The 23,721-nt window shown below is 31.3% G+C and overlaps 1 protein-coding gene across 4 annotated transcripts in view; it reads right to left on the bottom strand.

Moving 5' to 3' along the window:
- Window positions 1-23,721, bottom strand: part of LOC119602427 — a 136,298-nt gene that overhangs the window by 4,502 nt on the left and 108,075 nt on the right. For 3 of the 4 annotated variants that reach the window (XM_037953939.1, XM_037953938.1, XM_037953940.1), the window contains exons 2-3: window positions 12,112-12,364; window positions 5,562-10,191 (exon numbers count right to left, since the gene is read on the bottom strand). In XM_037953939.1, the coding sequence (XP_037809867.1) occupies window positions 5,882-10,012 (4,131 nt within the window). In that variant the 5' untranslated portion in view covers window positions 10,013-10,191; window positions 12,112-12,364 and the 3' untranslated portion in view covers window positions 5,562-5,881. Of the gene's footprint in view, window positions 1-5,561; window positions 10,192-12,111; window positions 12,365-23,721 lie in introns of those variants that run through there. The other variant, XM_037953941.1, reaches the window with a different exon arrangement.

Here is a 23,721-nt window from a genome sequence, read left to right as displayed (position 1 = left end):
TAGACTAGACTATAGACTAGTCTATAGTCTAGTCTATAGTCTATAAATAAATTGTGAAACGAATATAAGTTAGACCATAGACTAGATTTTAGTTATAATGTTAAATAGAGAAAATTTAAAAATATTCCAATTACTAAACTATTTTACTTTCATATCTTGTTTACCTCAATCAATTACTTTTAATCGATAATCAAGTAGTTTATTTTTATTATTTGTAATTCAAATAAACCATTCCTCTTAAGCTCCTGACATACGTGTACAATTTATATTGTTGTCAGAGAAAAACACATACAAGTTTAGTATTAATCATTATTCAGACAAAAAATTACGTGTGCTTTAGACCAAAAAAAGAAATAGTATGATGATGCCTTTTTTGTTTTAAGATGTGTGTTTTTGAGTCCCAATTAAATTGTAAAAAGTGTATGAAACACCAAAAGAATTTCACAATTATAAATTAATGTTGCAAAGTGCAAGATTATTAAAAGACAAATAAAAACACAAATCATATTATGATGATGAGTTTTATAAAAGAAAATTTAAAATAACGATTAATCGAATTTCAAAGAAAGGAAAGCAGAATTTTAATCGCATTTTATAATATGTTAGTGTGAACTATAAAATGGCAAAATCCGGAGATTTTTATACAAATCTACAAAATTTCTGAGTAAAATAAAACAGAATTATTTTACTCAGAAATTTTGTTAAAAATGTTTAAGATGTATGAAATTAATTTTAAATACAAATATGTATCTTTAAATAGAATCGGTTATCGCATGTAACCAAATTCAATTACATACAATTTTATGTGACACTTAGTATATTTAAATCAGCAGACTTTGTGTGTGTGCTTTTTCATTTGCAATTTCACTGAAAATATCTACAATAGAAACTGTACAAAATTATTAATAGACCATCAATAAATTGTCATAATGCCAATATGTAGATAATAAAAACAACAAAACCACATTTAAATATTTTAACACAAAATTATTTACAGTTGAGGTAAAACAAAAGACATTAAGATAATTCTTTGTTTATATGTACATATATGTATTTCTTGCTTAAGATAATTTTTAGATTGAATGCTAATATAGATTATATTTGATTAGAGGAAATTGGAATTTTGATTCAAAATATAATTATGATCAAAGTATACCATTCTAGGGAACAGAGCAGCGCTGAATGAGAATCTGGCCATATATTTGAGACGTTATAACAGTGGTAGATTTAAACTTAAACCGTTTTGCAAATTCATTTAACATTTAAATATTGGCATATTACTAATCCCCTTGCGTTTCTGTAGGAATTGCTCTGTTTCCCGAAGAGTATTTTTTGCATAGTGGCATGATACCGAATCGTAATAAATATTTCTGACGTAACAAATTATTGGCTTCTGTTAACACAACTGCAAATGGCTTGCCACAGAATCAGCAACCTGGGGAATTTCGTTTTTTTTTTTTTTTTTTTTTTTTGTCCGGCGACACTCTTATTGCGAAAAGAATTGCTCCTAAATTTGATGCATATTGTTTTGGATTCCTTTAAAAAAGTGTCCTGGATAGCAGACAGAGATTTTAAACTCAGAGATAATTCGAATACCGGCTTTGCTAAATTAGGTCTCTTTGAAATCCATAGACTTTATGTCATTATGTTCATTGATATTGTGACACTTTTCGTCATAACGTCCATGGACAGTAGGACACGCTACCGCATATTAATAGTATCTATTCTATCTATCTATCTATCTATCTAGCTATCTATCTATCGAGCTATCTAGCGATCTATCTATCTATCATCTATCTACGTACCTATCTATCTAGCTAGCAGCTATCTAGTCATCTATTATCTATCTGAGCTACTATCTATCGGCGATATAGCTAGCTAGCGAGCTAGCTATCATCTATCTATCTGTCTAGCGAGCGAGCAGCTAGCTATCGTAGGTATCTATCTATCTATCGATCTATCTGAGCGATCGAGCTATCTAGCTCTATCTAGCTATCTACATCTATCTATCTATCTATTCTAGTCCTATCTATCTATCTAGCTATCTATCCACTATCTATCTATCTATCGATCACTATATATACGATATCACGTACGATCTATCTATCTAGCTACTACTATCTATTATCTATCTATCTATCTATCTATCTATCTATCTATCTATCTATCTATCTATCTATCTATCTATCTATCTCTATCTGTCTATCTGTCTATCTATCTATCTATCTATCTATCTATCTATCTATCTATCTATCTATCTATCTATCTATCTATCTATCTATCTATCTATCTATTTATCTATCTATCTATCTATCTATCTATCTATCTATCTATCTATCTATCTATCTATCTATCTCTATCTATCTATCTATCTATCTATCTATCTATCTATCTATCTATCTATCTATCTATCTATCTATCTATCTATCTATCTATCTATCTATCTATCTATCTATCTATCTATCTATCTATCTATCTATCTATCTATCTATCTATCTATCTATCTATCTATCTATCTATCTATCTATCTATCTATCTATCTATCTATCTATCTATCTATCTATCTATCTATCTATCTATCTATCTATCTATCTATCTATCTATCTATCTATCTATCTATCTATCTCTATCTCTATCTATCGATCTATCTACTTCTATCTACTTCTACTTCTATCTATCTATCGATCGACCTATCTTATCTATCTATCTATCTATCTTCTAATCTATCTATCTATCTATCTATCTATCTATCTATCTATCTATCTATCTATCCGACCTACCTATCTACTCACAATATGCCCGATTGATGCACTGTACATACAACAGCAATATTCACATATGACACACTGATAAAACAACAATAACAATGACACAAAATAAAACAACAAGGCCCCTAAAATCCTTGCTAAAAGACCAGCAAAAAAGCCTTATTAATAAAGTTTTATTTCCACTTTTACACATTCAGCAAATAAACTATAATTTTGTTAGACTTTTTTATGTTTTCAGCCAGTTTTACAGTTAATTTATTTATTTACTGTTTGTTTTTTCCCAATACACACAAAATTGCAACGGACCCACTTTAATTTTTTGCTGTTTATTTTATGTTTACTTTTCCATTTATTTAGAAAAATTTACTTTTTGTTTGTATTTGTTATTGCGCAAAAAGAAAAAATTATTGCATTTCTTTCGATGCAAACAATCTTTTATTAATTAGTACTATTTTTATAGTGTTTTTTTTCTATATTTTATTCACAAATTGTTTTAATAACAAAATAAACCAACCAACAAACACTGAATTTTATTATTAAGCAACTACGTCAACTTTTTTATTAAATTTATTTAACGCCAAACGACCGCCCGAGCAACAAACATTTATAAAATGAAGAAAATGTTTTTAATTTTTAGCTATTTGGTGTATTTTTTGCTTTTTTCTGTCGTTTTTTTGTTATTTCTTTTCTTCTGTTATTGTTTTTTTGCGTGTTTATTACAAAACTGTGTAGGTGTGTGTGGTTGTGTTTTGTTTTTTTACTTGTTGTTTGTTTTTGTAGAACTCTACACTCAGTTGTGAACAGAATTGCCAACTAGAAATTTTTGTTATAATGGATTTGTTTTTGTTAGTGATGATAATTTGGCGATAACGTTAAAATAACATGCCTAAATGGATCGTGGTGAATAAAAAAAGTTCACCAACCATAAACGTATGCTATGGTTAGTTGTTTTCTTTTACTCCTAAACAGTATGTGATAGAAAGTAGAACATAAATTATATAATATTGAACCTAGAAACATGAAATTAAGTATGTAGAGCCCGGATTAAGTGAGATAACCTTATAAAAGGGGACTTTTTGGTACTTTTTCGTTTTTTAAAATGTACCTTTTTGAATTTTTTATAATATTGTGGAGCCTGTGCCTCGTTTCTGTAACTCTCGCATCGAGAAGTTTCTCGCATGAAACAGTGAAATTGAAGAAAAATCAATGTGAATTGAAACAAAATATCATTTCTCACATGCAAGTGTTTCTGTAAGAAAATTTTGTGAGAACTATCTGTCATTTATGTTTTTTGACTTAAGTTATTGGAAATTTGTGAGAAGTTTCTCACATGAACTGTCAAAAAAACTCACATTTTAAAACGATGCGGAAAGGAAATTTTTAAGTAAATAAAATTTAATTTAAACATGAATTATATGAAAAAGTAATGTTATATTTATAATTATTTAAGATTAAAATAAATATTGTTCACAAATTTTTAGAAAATAGGAGGAATTTCGGATATACAGAAGCAAATGCTAAAAAAGTACGTGGACATAAACTTAGAATTTGCCAAGGGCAAATTTAGTGGGATAATTTTTCGAACAATTTTCATTTAATTTTTATATTTCTTGTTTATTTATTCTTCGTTTATAAATTTGTTCGTTTTCTTCTTTTAATTTTTATATTTTTGACAGCTGTTTTATTGGAAATTTCCAATAAAAACGTAATTCGTGTAGCCTCTTCTCACTTTAAGTTACAGAAACACTTTTTACTCACAAATCGAGAAACGATGGAATTTTTTGTTTCACACTTCTCGATGTGAGAACTTCTCACTAAAAGTTACAGAAACGGGGTACTGGATTAAGTAATGGAGGCAGAGAACCTATAAAATTGAATTGAAGAAAATATTTTTTTTTTTTTTTTTGCATATTTTTTTATGAAAATCCTAATAAACTAAGTAAATAAATAATATATAATCTACCTTGAACTTATTTGTTGTAAAATACTCTGCCTACTTTTTTATTGCCTCTCTCTACTGAATTTTATTAATCAAAAAGTTTTACAAACATGTCTTGATAAGAAGCAGCTATACCTCTGATATCAGCAGTAAATAAATAATTTTGCTAAATGTGCAATGAGATAAAAAAATTAAATAAATAAAAAATGCTTTTTTTTTGCACTTATTAAATAAATAAATGCATTTTGTATGAATAACATAGATAATTAATTCAATTAACAGTTAATAAAAATAATGAAAAGATAAAAAATAATTTTAATAACTTAAAAATTATAAATTAAAAGTTTGTGATTAAAAATAGTAAAATTCCCAATAATTCTTATTAAAATACCACTTAAAAATATATAATTATCTAGAAAAATATAATTTAAAAAAAAATTATTAATAATATAAAATAAATTGAAAAAATTTCTAAAAATTATTTACATAACGCCCCTGTTATCGATAAACTCTACATAGGTAAATAAATTGTTTGTGTCTTAGATAAAATGAATGGCAACACTAGATAGTCATCTCTCCCTTTTTAAAAGATTTATGCTAAATTCTATGGCAGCATCAGTCATATAAAATGGCAACTTTTTAAACCCGGACAATATTGCCATCTAGATAAAAATTGTATTAGCTAGTGGAGACTATTAACAGTTATGCAAATGGAAGTATTCTATTGCACACAGTTGTAAAAATTAGTAGTATTCAAAAAAAAAAAAAAATTAAACGGGAAAGAGCAGTTAATTTTGAAATAGTGTAAAAAATAGACAAAAATACACCAACAATAAAAGAAACCCAGTTTTATTTTATTAATATTTCGTTATACCAAAAAAAAAACTTTATTTAAAGTAATTTTATTATTTAACAATGTAACAAAATTTTATTTCGAACATTGGAAATTTGTTATTAGTAATTAGGGGAGGGAGCAAACAAAAAACCTATAATTAAATTTTATTCAAACATGCTTAAGTTTTAGTTATTAAACCATAGAATCGTTATTAGTAAGTTATTAGTTATTTAGTTTTAAACTTAAAAATAAACATAGCACTTTATTTTCTTTATTATTAATTAGTTAAATTGAAATTTTTGTATTTGTATTTTTCTTTTCATTTTATTAGTAACTAAACTACTTTCTAGTGTTGCCAACTAAACGTGCCATTTTCAGCCTCAAATTCCTTAACAGTGTTGTACGTTTTAACTCACCATTTTGTTGTTGCTTCTCCATGATTCTTTGCACCTCTCCCGCCTCCGAACCGCTTTCCCAATCAAAAGCGGGACTTTGTCTTCGTACTGTATGCGATGTGCTGATTTCTTGTATTTGTGGTTGTTGTGGTTTATTGTTAAGTTGTAATTGCAGATATTGTTGTTGTTGTTGGTTTGGTGTAGTTTCCCTTATAATGGGTGAATACTGACGTTGTTGTGTTGGAATGTTATTGCTGCTGCCACTGGTAAGCTGCAATGGTGAATGTTGTGGTTGTTGTGGGGTTTGCTGTAGCATCATTATTGTTGGTGTAGCACGATTTTGTTGTTGTTGTTGTAGCTGCTGTTGCTGTTGGGGACTTGACATCACATAAGACTGTTTGAGAGCGTAACGTGGACTAATCTGATCGGTTAATAGTCCAGCCTGCTGGGTATGTTGTAGTCTCTGATGTTGGGGCGTCCAATAGATTTGACTCACTTGTTGACTTGAACTACGATCAAGTATCAATGGAGTACTACGACCGTCGTGCAAACGGGGACGTATAATTTGATGTTGCTGTTGCAGTTGTTGCGGATGCTGTTGCTGGTGTAGCACCGGCTCTCTTACCGTTATATAACCATAAGCAGCACCAGGCATATTTTGCAGCTGATGGGGTCTTATATATTGTGGCTGGGCATATAATTCATTCTGTGGATAGGCTGTTATAATTTGTGCTGGTTGCAATTTGTCTCCATCGACTAAAATATATTGTGTGGCCGCTGGGGAAAAGGCACTTTCGGGTCTGTGTAAAGTTCCTTGTCTTATGTAAACCGGTTTCAATTCTGGTTCTCTTCTCACTAAATATTGGGTAGGTTGCCCTGCGGCCACCAGTGTACGTTGAGGAATTTCATACAATTCCGATTGATTGGACTGTAAACTGCCACGTTTCACTACATGAGCATAAATGGGTGAATTCGTATTGGGATCGGTGACAATTTCTTGGGCAATAGGAACAAAATGTCCGCCTCCAGCGGTTGTGGGCAAGCTGTGCATACGCTGAGGCACCTGTGGAGCGGCATACATTCTCGAAGCTGGCCTTTGGTGTGTCTCTACGGAGACATATGATACTGGAGAAAGATCTGTGGGCTGTTTTTCATATATCGATTGTAGCGGCGGATTTGGTTGGTTTGTGGGTGTTTTGTTAAGGGATTTGCGGCAAAACTCCTTAATTTTCTGCAAAATTTCTTCCCTAGTTAAAAGACCACCTATGCGTCTTGTGGGCTGGGCGGTCTCATCTGGTTTTCTTCTCAAGACCACTGGGGTTTCGGGCGTTTCACTTTCATAGCCTCGTTTTGTATTGGCTTGGGTCTGTATCATGCCATCTAAGACACTTTGACAGCGTGTAGGTGTATTTTGCAAAGTTTGTTGGGTAGTTAAGGGTTCATTGCCCACTATGGGTTTGCCATCAATTATCTTCACCTGCCTATTGTTGGAGCGTATTACTCCCGAAAAGGTATTGCGCTGAGGAGAGCCTCTTGTAAAGCTGCCATCATTTTGGGGCGCCAAACGCACCTGGGAACCTCCGGGTAAATGTTCATAAATATTTTCTAATTGTTTATCGCTTATGGGAGGCTGACCCATGGTAGCTTGGGCTTGCTGCTGTTGTTGTTGTTGCTGCAATTTCTGTTGCTGTTGCATTACTCTAAAGTACAATTCTTTATCGGTTTGCTCCTTAATAGCTCTTAACTTTTCCCATTCCTGCTGATCGACATACACACCCAACTGTGAGGCTTTTTTGGGTATAGAGGATATGGGAGATATAGTTTTGGATTCTGTCATTCTGGGCACTTGACCATCTCTAATGGGTGTTGAGGTCATAGTCGGGCCCTCATTAACCGGAAATGAAGTTTCTTTGAGATTTTCCTTGGTTCGTGTAGTAATGGGTGCAGGTGCCAGCAGTGTATCACCCGTAACACTATTCGATCTCTGTTGTTGTACTCTTGCAGCATTTCTTCTTAAAATCTCATTGCGATCCATAGATGAAGATCTGGGGAACACCTGTTGCCTATCGGCAGTTTGTTGGGTTCTTTTGGGTATCATACTTTGTCGTTCCAAAGAACGTCGAAAATTCGTATCATTCTTTTGTGGATTTTCACGTGGTAATGTATATAGATTGTTGTTAACCGTAGTAGGTCTTTCGTTCAACACCGTCTTATGATTGGCTTCATGCTTATTCATGCGCTCCCTTGAAAGAGTTCTGCGTGGTGGTTTTGCTATGGTTTTAATTTGCAATTCCTTACGTCTTAAGCCTGGGGTTAGGGTAGGATTGTGGGGTTTATTGGTAGAGGGGTTGTCAGTAGAACCATTGTTTTCATTATTTTCAGCATCTGTTAAAGCACTTGAGATGGAAACCGAAAGATTATCACCGCTGGCATAACTTTTACGGGATCTTTCCATTTGTTGTTTCAATTCCAAAGCTTCGGCTGGACTTAAGAGATTGCCCGTTTTGGGACGACCATGGAAACTTTGTCTTTCCAATACCACTCTCTTAATGGGTTTTATAGAACCATTTTCTTGATAATTATTGGGTTTATTAAAATCATACACCGTTTTAGGATTAGGTTGAGGTTCTTTCGGTGTGGTCTTTCTGCGTGAAGCAAAAATACTATTGGCCAATAATCTTTGAAATACCGAAGGTTTACGATTATTGTCAGCGCCATCTACCGAGTCGAGACCATGCGAAAAGTGTATACGCTCGGGTTCAGCTTTAAAGCTGATCTGTTTAATAGTAGTGGATTGTGGTTTGGCATACATGTTTTGGGCACCGTTGGGTATCTTTTTGGGTATTAAGGTTAAACCTTTTTTCTCTAGATATTCTTGAAATTCTTTCGATTTAATGGTATTGGTAAATGTACCTTGTGGTGGTGGAGAAGGTTCTCGACTTAAGTTACCCTCCTCGTTTTGTGGCATTTTTTCTTCTTGTTCTTCTTTGCTTTTCACCTGGCTCATGATCATATTATTGTCATCACTGGATTCACTTTTTGTTAAAGGTTCTTCTATTTCATCTAAATCATCATCGGATGAAATATGTAATTTCTTTACTCTTTCATCAAATTTCTTGGCATTCTTGCTTACTTCCAAGGGATTGTAAAGGCTGTCTTCGAGATCAGTGCCGGTTTTAATTTTCAAATCTGATAATTCGGGATAATTAGGCTTGGAGCATTTCTTAAATGCCAAGGGCAGTTTGGGTTTAATGTCGATTTGTCGATTTTTCAAATCTTTAAATCTATCGCGTTGCTGTTCCTTAGCGTTTTGTGGTAATTTCTTTGGTGGCTTTTTTAAAGCTATTTCTCTTAATTCCTCAAATTTAATTCTTGCTAATACTGTGGGGTCATAGACAAAATATGGATCAGGATTTTTTATATAAGTTTTAACATATTTCGATTGTTTTAACACCTCTTCTGTGGTAACAAACTCATCCGAGGGGGATTTGATAATGCCGTTACTCTTACGATTATTAGCCTCGTTTTTCAAACGTTCTCTTTCTTTTTCCTTTTCACGCTCACGTTCCCTTAGCTGTTGGGTTACAGTCTTGCGTACACTTAAAGTAGAACGTTTGGCTGGCACGGGTGGAGGAGTTTTCTTCTCCTTTCGCTTAGCGTTGCCGTTGCTCAAATAACCATTGGTTTTAAATGGATTCTGCTGATCGACAATTGGTTCGCCCGTAATAAATTTCCTAATTTTCTCATCATTCGGATCAAAAGAAACCGATTTCTTAAGTTTTGTTTTCACCTCTTTCTTACTGCCACCGTCTTCCTCTTCTGTCGTATTAAATGAACGATCTGTGGCATCTGTATCACAGCCTTCATCCAGTGAACTGTTGCGCAGACAACCGTTACTTTTGTGATTTATGGTCTGCGATTCGTTGAATGAATTACGTTTGTTCGTATCTAACGATTCTAATGATATACTTTTGAGGGGATCTTTAAGTTTATTCGATAAATATTCGTTACTGCTCGTTTCTATAACTGTACATAATGATTCAGTGCTAACATCATTGCTGACTGGTTCTGACATGACGCTTCGAAGGTGTTTTGTGGGGAATTAAAAGTTTTGCTGGGTGATGTTGATAGAGATGGAATTGGAGTTTGGGTTTGAGTTGAAGGAGGAGGAGGAAATGCTAAAGAGTTTGTTTGGCTTATAATGAAGTGCATTGAATCTTCCAAATGTATTCCGTATTTCCTGTGTGTGAGAAGCTGTAAAGAGTGGCAAAGAGTTAATTTAAGTTAATTTGAAAATGTGTTGATTATAGGCATGCATGTACATGTGCATACATGTTGGGGAAATTGTTATTATTATTGTTATAAATTTGTTTTAAGCGTACAGTGGTTTTGGATTAGAAAATGGAAATCTTAAAAGTACTTCCTAATCTATAAACAAAGGCTCAGTTCGAGTTAAGTTCTAATTCAGTTTTAATTCAGTTTCAGTTAATTTCTAGTTCAGTTACAGTTCTAGTTCAGTTCTGGTTTAGTTCTAGTCGAGTTCTAGTTGAAGTTCAGTTTTATTTCAGTTCAATTCTAGTTCATTTCTAGTTCAGTTTTAGTTCAGTTTTAGTTCAGTTCTAGTTCAGTTCTAGTTCAGTTCTATTTCAGTTCTATTTCAGTTCTATTTCAGTTCTAGTTCAGTTCTAGTTCAGTTCTAGTTCAGTTCTAGTTCAGTTCTAGTTCAGTTCTAGTTCAGTTCTAGTTCAGTTCTAGTTCAGTTCTAGTTCAGTTCTAGTTCAGTTCTAGTTCAGTTCTAGTTCAGTTCTAGTTCAGTTCTAGTTCAGTTCTAGTTCAGTTCTAGTTCAGTTCTAGTTCAGTTCTAGTTCTAGTTCAGTTCTAGTTCAGTTCTAGTTCAGTTCTAGTTCAGTTCTAGTTCAGTTCTAGTTCAGTTCTAGTTCAGTTCTAGTTCAGTTCTAGTTCAGTTCTAGTTCAGTTCTAGTTCAGTTCTAGTTCAGTTCTAGTTCAGTTCTAGTTCAGTTCTAGTTCAGTTCTAGTTCAGTTCTAGTTCAGTTCTAGTTCAGTTCTAGTTCAGTTCTAGTTCAGTTCTAGTTCAGTTCTAGTTCAGTTCTAGTTCAGTTCTAGTTCAGTTCTAGTTCAGTTCTAGTTCAGTTCTAGTTCAGTTCTAGTTCATAGTTCAGTTCTAGTTCAGTTCTAGTTCAGTTCTAGTTCAGTTCTAGTTCAGTTCTAGTTCAGTTCTAGTTCAGTTCTAGTTCAGTTCTGTTCAGTTCTAGTTCAGTTCTAGTTCAGTTCTAGTTCAGTTCTAGTTCAGTTCTAGTTCAGTTCTAGTTCAGTTCTAGTTCAGTTCTAGTTCAGTTCTAGTTCAGTTCTAGTTCAGTTCTAGTTCAGTTCTAGTTCAGTTCTAGTTCAGTTCTAGTTCAGTTCTAGTTCAGTTCTAGTTCAGTTCTAGTTCAGTTCTAGTTCAGTTCTAGTTCAGTTCTAGTTCAGTTCTAGTTTCAGTTCTAGTTCAGTTCTAGTTCAGTTCTAGTTCAGTTCTAGTTCAGTTTCTAGTTCAGTTCTAGTTCAGTTCTAGTTCAGTTCTAGTTCAGTTCTAGTTCAGTTCTAGTTCATTCTAGTTCAGTTCAGTTCTAGTTCAGTTCTAGTTCAGTTCTAGTTCTAGTTCAGTTCTAGTTCTAGTTCTAGTTCAGTTCTAGTTCAGTTCTAGTTCTGTTCTAGTTCAGTTATAATTCAGTTCTTGTTCAGTTCTATTTCAGTTCTAGTTCAGTTCTAGTTCAGTTCTAGTTCAGTTCTAGTTCAGTTCTAGTTCAGTTCTAGTTCAGTTCTAGTTCAGTTCTAGTTCAGTTCTAGTTCAGTTCTAGTTCAGTTCTAGTTCAGTTCTAGTTCAGTTCTAGTTCAGTTCTAGTTCAGTTCTAGTTCAGTTCTAGTTCAGTTCTAGTTCAGTTCTAGTACCAGACCATAAAAAGAGGTTATTTAAGCTGAAATTAAGTTAGTTAAAAGTTTACAATTTCACCTTTCGCAAACTTATCCTAACACCAAAACCACTGTTACGTTTAAAGATTTTCCCGATACAAATCGTAAACTAAAGCAAAAGAAAAGCAAACAATTTCAAAAATATCTGCTATGAAAACAAAGAAAACTAAAAAAACAAAGAAAATGAAGTAAAAAATAACTTACTTTAATATTGTTTCCTCTTAATTTCTTTTTAACATGCCGTTATTCCATTTACCAATCATTACAATTATTAGCGGCGGTTGTTTTTATCTCTTCAAACAACAATAATAATCATCATCAGCATCTGGTAAAGTAGCAATTGTTGTACAAGAAATTGTTGTTGCTGCTGCTATAGTAGAAGTAGTTGCTGTAATAGTTGCTTGATCTATGAAACCATACGAAATCTCTAACTGAGTTATTGTCCACAATTGAATGTCTGTAATGAGGAGTTGGAAAAACAAATTAATATCAATATTTTAGGAATTCAATTTAGCGGTAAATGTTGTTGTTACGAGCATAATTTCCAAGTTTTTAAATAAAATTTACAATACATTTTGTCACATAATTTTGAAATGATTTGATAATTATTCGTATACTAAAACTCTGTTAATGTCATATGCTAGTACCTGGATTACTATTGTAGTACGTGGATTAGTAGTGATTTTAGGTACCGATGTAGTATATATGACTAATTCTAGAACTTGAATTTTGATCAAAGATCACCTTAAATTTGTCCTAAACTAAACTTTGAACGTCGATACACAGTTACACTTTTAAGCAGGGTTACATCTAAAGCTTACAGCAAGCTTTTGAAGTTTAAATTGTAAAAAAATACTTCTGCTTGTGATTAATTAATGATCTAAGTTACCTACTCATTTTTACCGGAAGCTATTTAAAATTAACTTTGTAATACATATAGCTTTTTCCAGATTATTTCCTAAAGCTAATTAAATCAAATTATGTTAAGTATCATATTACATTATTAAGCTTATTATAAGACCACACAAATGAACCGCTTAACAATTAATTATTTGAAATAAAAAAGCTTACGCTAGACTCAAAAGAACTTTAATAAATTTTCTTACTTTTTTTACCTACAAACAAGCATTTCCTCACCTATAATCTTCTACTCCAAAAAAAAACTGCTCATTTAAGCATCCTCTAATTAATTTGGACTACCGCAGACTTAACAAACAAATTTTACAAATTTTTACACAAAACTTAATCTAAAAATAATTATTTCCCTAAATTTTTTATCAATAAAACTAAAATTAGGGCACCGTGAATAAAAAAGCTTTGTAAAATTCTCTACAAATAGTAAAAATTTGGATTTTTTCCTCACTTTAGTTTAAATTACAAAATGACGCAACAATAAGAATTATTCGATTTGAAAGAAAAAAAAAAAAAAAGAAAATTTCTTTCTACTTTGTGTTCAAACAAAAACTTTTCACAGATTCTAGAGACTTAAAATAATTAACACTTTCTTGTCATGGTGATAATTGTTGTAGTTTTGTGTTGAATTTTGTTTTTTTCACATACTCGAGTTGTTACAACCATGAAATAATTTGTGGTCTATTTACAACATCAATAGAGATGACAAATAATGGCAGTTTTAAAAGAATTTTGAACAAGTAATCATATTTTAAGTTGAATAAGTAAATATGATTCTTTTGGTTGATTTGAGACATAATTTCATTGGAGCCTAAAATTAATCAATCATGAAGGGGTTAATGGGAAGTTCTCATAATCGAATTGAACATTAAGTTCTTAACAAAATCGGTTTTCTTGTGAAAATTTTAACTTTTAGGGAATAATTGTATTATCGTTGAATAATTGTTTTTCTTATTGATTTTTTAGTGAAAAATTGGATTTTTAGTGAAAATTTTAATTTTAGTGAAAATTTTGATTTTTTGTGAAAATTTTGATTTTTGGTTGAAAATTGGATTTTAAGTGAAAATTTTGATTTTTGGTAAAAAATTGTATTTGTAGTGAAAAATTTGATTTTTAGCAAAAAACTTAATTTTTAGTAATAATTTTAAAAAACTTAATTTTTAGAAAAATTTGATTTTTAGCAAAAAACTAATTTTTAGTACAAATTTTAAAAAACTTAATTTTTAGAAAAATTTGATTTTTTTAAAAAATATGATTTTAGTGAAAATTTTGATTTTTGGTGAAAAATTGAATTTTTACTGAAAATTTTGATTGTTGGTGAAAAATTGGATTTTTTGTGAAAATTTTGATTTTTGGTGAAAAATTGAATTTTAAGTGAAAATTTTGATTTTTGGCAAAAAATTGTATTTGTAGTGAAAAATTAGATTTTTAGCAAAAAATTTAATTTTTATTTCAAATTTTAAAAAACTTAATTTTTAGAAAATTTAGATTTTTTTGTAAAAAATATGATTTTAAGTGAAAATTTTGATTTTTGTTGAAAAATTGAATTTTTAGTGAAAATTTTTAATGAAAATTTAGATTTTTGTTGAAAAATTGGATTTTAAGTGGAAATTTTGATTTTTGGTCAAAAATTGTTTTTTTTAGTGAAAAATTAGATTTTTTAGCAAAAAACTTAATTTTTAGTACAAATTTTAAAAAACTTAATTTTTAGAAAAATTTGATTTTTTTAGTAAAAAATTGTATTTAAAATAATTTGATTTTGATTAAAATCTCAACGGACTACTGACTGATCTATAGTCTAGACTCTAGAGATAACAGAAACTTAAGTGGGAGATCTATAGTCAAGAGATTAAAGAATGATCTTTAGTCGAAACATGGAAACAGGGTGATCTATAGTCAAATAGTTTCAGACTTATCTAAAACCTAAAGCCTACAGACTGATCTATAGAGGAAAGACTAGAAACTGATCTATGTAATAATCGACAGAATACAGACTGATCGACAGAGAGACAGGCATACTATAAAGTTGAGATTATGTTCTGATCCATAGTCGAAGACTGATCTACATTCTAAAGAATGCAGGTTGATCTATGATCGATATAGATATAGAGACTACAGATGTGGAGACTACAGACTGATCCATAATAGACTATAAACTTGTCTGTATTTGAGAGACTACAGATCGATTTATGATCTATGATGAGAAGACTATAAAGTAGTGATTATGTTCTGATCTATAGTCGAAGACTGGTCTGCAATGTAAAGACTACAGATTGATCTATGATCGATACATGGTTGTAAAAGTACAGATATAATTGACTGATCCATAGTAAAGAGACTACAGACATTTCTGTATTCGAGAAATTACAGATCGATCTATGATCGTTATGCAGATTATTTATAGTCGCGAAATAATAGATTATTCTATTCTCCGTAGACTACAGATATTTCTATAGTCAAAAGATTGATCTGTTGTCTGAAGATTCAAAAAAGATCTTTAGTCGAAAGATCTTTAGGATGATCTATAGTTAAACTACGGACTGATCTCTAGACGAGAGACTAGAAACTAATCTATAATCGATATAATACTGACTGATCTTTCTACTTTCTATAGTCGACGACTGATCTATAATCTTGCGTCTACAGTTCTGTGATCGATACATAGTCGAAATTGTGCAGATGTAGAGACACTATAGATGTGGAGACTACAAACTAGTCCATAGTAAAGAGACTACATACTTTTCTATATTTGAGACTCTAGACCTATTTATAGTCGAGAGTTTACAGATTTTTCTATAATCCGGAGACTAAGCGTGATCTATAGCAGAGAGACTTCATACTGTTCGATATTCGTAAGATAATTTAGAGGGAATAGCTTGATATACAGAATGATCTATAATTAAGGAACTATTGACTAATCTTTACCAAACGAGAGATTAATGACTGATCCTTTGTCGAATGTCGAAAGACCACAGACTGATCTATAATCTAGAGAATAAAGACCGATATATGATCGACTGATTTATAGTTGAGAGTAACATACTATTTTATAATCCGGTGATCTATAGACAAAATAGTAGACTGATCAATAGTTAAATATTACAAGTAATCTATAGTAGAGAGAGACCGCATACTGATTGATATTAATGGGACAATTGAGTGACTACAACTTGATCTATAGTCAAAAGACTACAGACTGATCTATACCTGAAAGACTACAGACTGATCTTATGCCTAGAGACTTTTTTACTCCCTGATCTATGTACCTATAGCGAGAACCAATATAATCACAAAGTTCTCCTTACTATCTCGACTATGGGAAAATTTTCCAATTCAAATTAACTCTTCTCTCACAACTTCTTAATGAGTGATCTCGCTCAACAAGCATCCAATTACAACAACCATTTATAAAATAAAAAGTCATAATGAAAATGAATCCGAAAATTATACAATTCATCATTTCTTTTGCTGCTTGTCACTACTAGTGAAAACATATTTCAAACATAAATATTTCATAATCTTAATGAGGCATTTAATAAACTTTTTATTTAACGAGATTTTTATATACAAAACATATTTTTAAATTATACGCACAAGATACTTATAGAATAAGGCAAAAAAGAGTTTTTTTTTTATATTAATGTTTGTGTAATACTTTAAAGATCTTGAATAAAGTAGAAAGAGAAAAACAACAGCAACTGATTAAAGTCAAAGATTATAAAATATTGTCTTAAGCCATTCGCTGTACATTTTGACTTCCCTCATTAAAGGCTGAAGACAAATGAAGAGAAAAACTCAAAAATTATGAACATCATGATGATGATTTATTACACACGCCTTAACTGTCTTACAGAAAAAAAGAAGAACGCAAAGTGAAGAAGATCTATTCGTTCCTAAATATTTATATGAGCATAATGAATGACAAAGACTGGCCAGGGATGATCATTGATCATTTTGTGGACGAAATAGCCAAGAGTGAAATTAACACATAATTTGTCAGATTAAAGTTTTTTATGGGTAGGACACGGTTGCAGGTTTAGCATTTTATATGAAGATCAATTTAATGTGGTAAAGGGTCAATCTCCACTATATACATCGTAGAGATTGTTTTACATATCTATCTTCTAGAGAATAGTACAGACTGATCATTAGTCTACAGACTGATCTGTTATCTATAAACTGATCTATAGGCCAAAGTCTGCAGATTGATCATTAGTCGAGAGATGAAGATCAATTTAATGGGGTAATGGGTCAATCTCCACTATATACATCGTAGAGATTGTTTTACATATCTATCTTCTAGAGAATACTACAGACTGATCATTAGTCTATAGACTGATCTGTTATCTATAAACTGATCTATAGACCAAAGTCTGCAGATTGATCATTAGTCGAGAGATCAAAAGTCTAAAGACAATTGACTAATCTGGAGTATAGCAGAAAGTACAGACGGATCTATAGTCTAGCGAAAATAGACTGATCTATAGCCTAGGAAGATCTAGGCTGATCTTTTGCTAGATCAACCACTTCCATAAAAACTTCTTCTTTATGCAAACATAACGTGGCAATAAAGAGTGTAGGTCAGGAAACTTCATTAAAAAGTCAACATTTGTTTTTCTGATTATAAATGAAAACAGCAAATAAGAATCATAAAAAAGTAAACACTAACGTCTACTATCTGTGCCAATAGTCTTGAGCTCAAATAATCGTACTTATCACAAAACGCATTTAAGTATTTCATAAAAACGATCATATGAAATTCATTTCATTTTCAAAGTTTAATTTTTTTGCAAAACGTGTGACATCATGATTAATTTCTAAAGAGGGTTAAATCAATATCTGCAAAAAAAAAAAAACACAATTTCACTGGAAAACTGATAAAAGCAAGAATGAACTAATTCACATAAGTAAAATAACATGATATCAATATTTATTTATAACAAATAGTTAAGCAGCCCGCCTGTCCTCAGTTTGCGGGCGTAAATTGATAATGATATGATTTATATTGATTGAAAATACTTGTATATAAAAATCTGATAAATAATAAATACATATATGTTACGATATAAAACAATCTTATCTAAAGAGTGATAAGGATTTTATTGTCTTTACATTTTTCACAATAATTTCTGAACAAGAGCCAATAAAATTTTTGGCAAATAAATGTTGCAATAATGAATTGCAAATAAGGGTGTTGTAGACACTTAGTCGTTTTATTTTATCATACTTAGATAATTTTGTAAAGCTTTATTGATTTTTAATAGTAATCAGTGTCACAATCTGATTCAATCAGTTATATGTAACAAAGATATTGAATAAATATTTCCAAGTGACAATTGATTAATTTACTTTTTCTATTAAAAAAAATATATTCTCTCGATTAAAGAACAATAAATGTTGGGAAACTATAGACTGATCTATGGTCAAAAGCCTAAAGACTGATCAGTATTTGAGAGGCTATAGACTGATCGATAGTTGGGAGACTTTAGGCTCTTCTATAGACCGATTTATAGTCTATATACTACTTACAGATCTATATTCGAGAGACTGTAGACTGATCTGCTCCCGATAGACTACAGACTGATCTCTAATGGAGAGACTGTAGAACAATCTATACTCGATGGACTTCAAAAAGGGTTGTAGTAGGGATACTATAGACTGATCTATAGTCGAGAAACTATAGACTGATCTGTAGTCGAAAAACTACAGAAATAGTCGAGAAACTATAGATGGTTGTAGTAGGGAGAACGATCTTTAAAAAAACAATAGAACGATTTACAGTCGAGATCTATAGTTTCCGGATAAATAGTCAAAAGAACAATTTATATATGTCTTTTATTGACTGAAATAGAAAATCTGTGGTCGAGAAACTATATAACGATCTATAATCGAGAGACTATAGGCCGATCTATAGTTTAGAAATTAAAGAAATTTATATAGTTAAGATACTGCAGATCGGTTTATAGTCGAGATATTATCAATACAACGATCTAAAGTCAAAAGACTATAGAACGATCTATATTCGAAAGATTATTGAACGATCTATAGTCGGGACACTATATAGACTATAGACTGATCTATTGTAGTGAGACTACAGAACGATCCACTATAAAGAGACTATAGACTAATGTATGAGCAAGAAACGATTTATAGCCTAGAGATTATATACTGATCTATAGTTGAGATAACCTATAATCAAAAGATAATATAACGATCTTCATGGTAGATAGACTAAAAAGATCTATATTCAAGAGATTCAAGAAAACGAAAGAATGTGGAATGATTGATATGATCTTCTACATATAGTCGAGTAACTTTTGAACGATCTATAGTTTAGAGGCTATTCAACGATCTAAAGTCCAAAGACTATAGAACGGTCTATAATCGAAAGAAAATTAAACAATCTATAGTCGGAATACTATATAGACTATAGACTGATCTATAGTTGTGAGACTACAGAACGATCCACTGTAGAGAGGCTATAGTCTAATGTATGAGCAAGAAACGATTTATAGCCCAGAGAATATATACTGATCTATAGTTGTGATAACCTGATCTATAATCAAAAGATAATATAACGATCTTCATGGTAGATAGACTACAAAGGATCTATATTCAAGAGAACGATCTATAGTCTACATTTAGTCGAGTAACTTTTGAAAAATCTATGGTCGAGAGGCAATACATTGATGTATAGCCGATAGACTATAGAATGATCCATTGTAGAGAGACTATAGACTAATCTATGGACGAGAAACGATTTAAAGTCTAGAGAACTGTAAATATATAGTTGAGATATGCTATAGAACGATCGGTGAGAGAAAGTTCTTAGACTGATCTGTAGTTAAAAGATTATAGAACGATCTACATGGTAGAGAGATTATAGATCAGTCGTCACTTCTAAAGACAATTCTATAGTAATTCGGTTATAGTTTGCTCAATTTTAACGATTTAAACTTGTAAAACTTAATACAATTCTTTGTGAAAATATAAACCCAAAGCATTCAGCTTTAAAATCATTAAAGCATTAAATATTTTGCTTTTTTTTCATTTCTTGGTTACAACTTCAAATTTTTAATATGTAATTAAATGAAAATGCATTTATTAAAAAACCATAGAAAACAAAAACTAATTGTGGTCTAAAAATGTTTGAATATAATAAAAGAAAAACCTAAAAGAAAAAGCTTGTGCACATGCGCTTAACCAACTGAAAAATAAATTTTAATAACCAACAGTATTACAAAGTTGTAACAACTAACATTTTCCAAATACGACTGCACTAAACAATAGCTGCTACGAGTTTAAAATTTGTTTATTGGTTTAAACTTTAAACAAAAAAAAAAACGTTTATTTAAACCATAACTTTCCGTTAAAAATGTATGTTGCTTTTTTAATAAAGATCTCCAGAGAGCAGGAGAGAATATCAACAGCTATGAAACAATTGAACGACCTTTCACTTATTGTTTAAAAGTTGGTTGCTGGCTCGATCCCTCTGGTTAGTTTTTGTTTTGGAGTTTAGACTATAGACTTTTTTGTTAACCGTAATTCAGTAAAATAGTATTAAATGCTATTAGTTTAGCTGGTTGGCTTTGTTTCTGTTGGTTCCTTCTTTTTTTCGAGTGCATCCAGCAGATACATATAACGGTAATTTTATGTTTTTTTATTTGTGGTTAAAAGATTAGCTTAGTCTGTTTTATATGGCTGTAGTTTCTTTCTTTTTGTTTTTGTTATTTAAAAATTGTAACATTCATTTGAGTGCATTTTGTTTGAAGTGCAGATGAAAACTATAAAGCGCATCTTTCATCGGGTCGCTTGATTAAGTTAAACCGGTTTCAAAGTTCAGGTACAACAACAATAGAATTTATGTTAGAACATACTGTGGTAAATAATGATCTTAATGATCATTATTAGTTTTACAAACTTAAAACTAAATTGCTTATTCAAGCATTTTTAGTGTAAAATGCATCAACAAACATTGATACTAAAGTTTCGTTGCAATAAATGCTCACTCACTTAAGGTATTATTAGAAGTTGTTGAGGTAGATATAGAAAAAAAATATTGTGGTTTTATGTTTAAATGTTATAAATGTAATAAGTAGAAGAAAAATGTTTATAGTATAAAAAATACGACGACGACAACAACATAAACCATAAGTTTGTTTTAAGACATAAACATAAAGTTTACTTTCTTTAAACCACACAATCGGAGGAAAAGGGAGCCAGACAAACAGTTATTGTTTTCGATATATAGTACTTAATATTAAGGGAATCCACTTAATTTAGAAATTAGTTAAGAAAGTAAAAAAATCTTTTGACCAGGCATAGAAAATTGATTTTTTTAAAATGGTACTAACTTATAAGAAAATGGTAAAGTAATTTTCTATAAACTAGACTATAGCCTAGTCTATAGACTAGACCTTAGACTAGACTATATATTAGACTATAGACTGGACTAAAGACTAGACTAGAGACTAGACTAGAGACTAGACTAGAGACTAGACTAGAGACTATACTAGAGACTAGACTATAGACTAGCCTATAGACTAGTCTATAGACTAGACTATAGACTTGACTATGGACTAGACTATAGAATAGACTATAGACTAGACTATAGACTAGACTATAGACTAGACTAGACTATAGACTAGATAATGTACTAGACTATGGACTAGACTATAGACTAGGCTATAGACTAGACTATGGACTAGACTATAGACTAGACTATAGATTTGACTATAGACTAGACTTTAGACTAGACTATAGACTACTAGACTTAGATTATAGACTACTAGACTAGACTATAGACTAGACTATAGACTAGACTAGACTATAGACTAGACTATAGACTAGACTATGGACTAGACAATGGACTAGACTATAGACTAGACTATAGACTAGACTATAGACTAGACTACAGACTAGAATATAGACTAGACTATAGACTAGACTATAGACTAGACTATAGACTAGACTATAGACTAGACTATAGACTAGACTACAGACTAGACTATAGACTAGACTATAGACTAGACTATAGACTAGACTATAGACTAGATAGACTAGACTATAGACTAGACTATAGACTAGACTATAGACTAGACTATAGACTAGACTATAGACTAGACTATAGACTAGACTATAGACTAGACTATAGACTAGACTATAGACTAGACTATAGACTAGACTATAGACTAGACTATAGACTAGACTATAGACTAGACTATAGACTAGACTATAGACTAGACTATAGACTAGACTATAGACTAGACTATAGACTAGACTATAGACTAGACTATAGACTAGACTATAGACTAGACTATAGACTAGACTATAGACTAGACTATAGACTAGACTATAGACTAGACTATAGACTAGACTATAGACTAGACTATAGACTAGACTATAGACTAGACTATAGACTAGACTATAGACTAGACTATAGACTAGACTATAGACTATAGACTAGACTATAGACTAGACTATAGACTAGACTATAGACTAGACTATAGACTAGACTATAGACTAGACTATAGACTAGACTATAGACTAGACTATAGACTAGACTATAGACTAGACTATAGACTAGACTATAGACTAGACTATAGACTAGACTATAGACTAGACTATAGACTAGACTATAGACTAGACTATAGAACTAGACTATAGACTAGACTATAGACTAGACTATAGACTAGACTAATAGACTAGACTATAGACTAGACTATAGACTAGACTATAGACTAGACTATAGACTAGACTAGACTATAGACTAGACATATAGACTAGACTATAGACTAGACTATAGACTAGACTATAGACTAGACTATAGACTAGACTATAGACTAGACTTATAGACTAGATTATAGACTAATAGACTAGACTATAGACTAGACTATAGACTAGACTATAGACTAGACTATAGACTAGACTATAGACTAGACTATAGACTAGACTATAGACTAGACTATAGACTAGACTATAGACTAGACTATAGACTAGACTATAGACTAGACTACAGACTAGACTATAGACTAGACTATAGACTAGACTATAGACTAGACTATAGTCTAGACTATAGACTAGACTATAGACTAGACTATAGACTAGACTATAGACTAGACTATAGACTAGACTAGACTAGACTATAGACTAGACTATAGACTAGACTATAGACTAGACCTTAGACTAGACTATATATTAGACTATAGACTGGACTAAAGACTAGACTAGAGACTAGACTAGAGACTAGACTAGAGACTAGACTAGAGACTATACTAGAGACTAGACTATAGACTAGCCTATAGACTAGTCTATAGACTAGACTATAGACTTGACTATGGACTAGACTATAGAATAGACTATAGACTAGACTATAGACTAGACTATAGACTAGACTAGACTATAGACTAGATAATGTACTAGACTATGGACTAGACTATAGACTAGGCTATAGACTAGACTATGGACTAGACTATAGACTAGACTATAGATTTGACTATAGACTAGACTTTAGACTAGACTATAGACTAGACTATAGACTAGATTATAGACTAGACTATAGACTAGACTATAGACTAGACTATAGACTAGACTATAGACTAGACTATAGACTAGACTATAGACTAGACTATGGACTAGACAATGGACTAGACTATAGACTAGACTATAGACTAGACTATAGACTAGACTACAGACTAGAATATAGACTAGACTATAGACTAGACTATAGACTAGACTATAGACTAGACTATAGACTAGACTACAGACTAGACTATAGACTGACTATAGACTAGACTATAGACTAGACTATAGACTAGACTATAGACTAGACTATAGACTAGACTATAGACTAGACTATAGACTAGACTATAGACTAGACTATAGACTAGACTATAGACTAGA

This window comes from Lucilia sericata, unplaced genomic scaffold (assembly GCF_015586225.1).
Source record: "Lucilia sericata isolate MDLA Ls3-8-SP2 unplaced genomic scaffold, ASM1558622v1 Contig000231F_arrow, whole genome shotgun sequence".
Lineage (NCBI taxonomy): Eukaryota > Metazoa > Arthropoda > Insecta > Diptera > Calliphoridae > Lucilia > Lucilia sericata.
The sequence above is the reverse complement of the archived record's forward strand: the minus strand, read 5'-3'. Positions and strand labels throughout refer to the sequence as shown.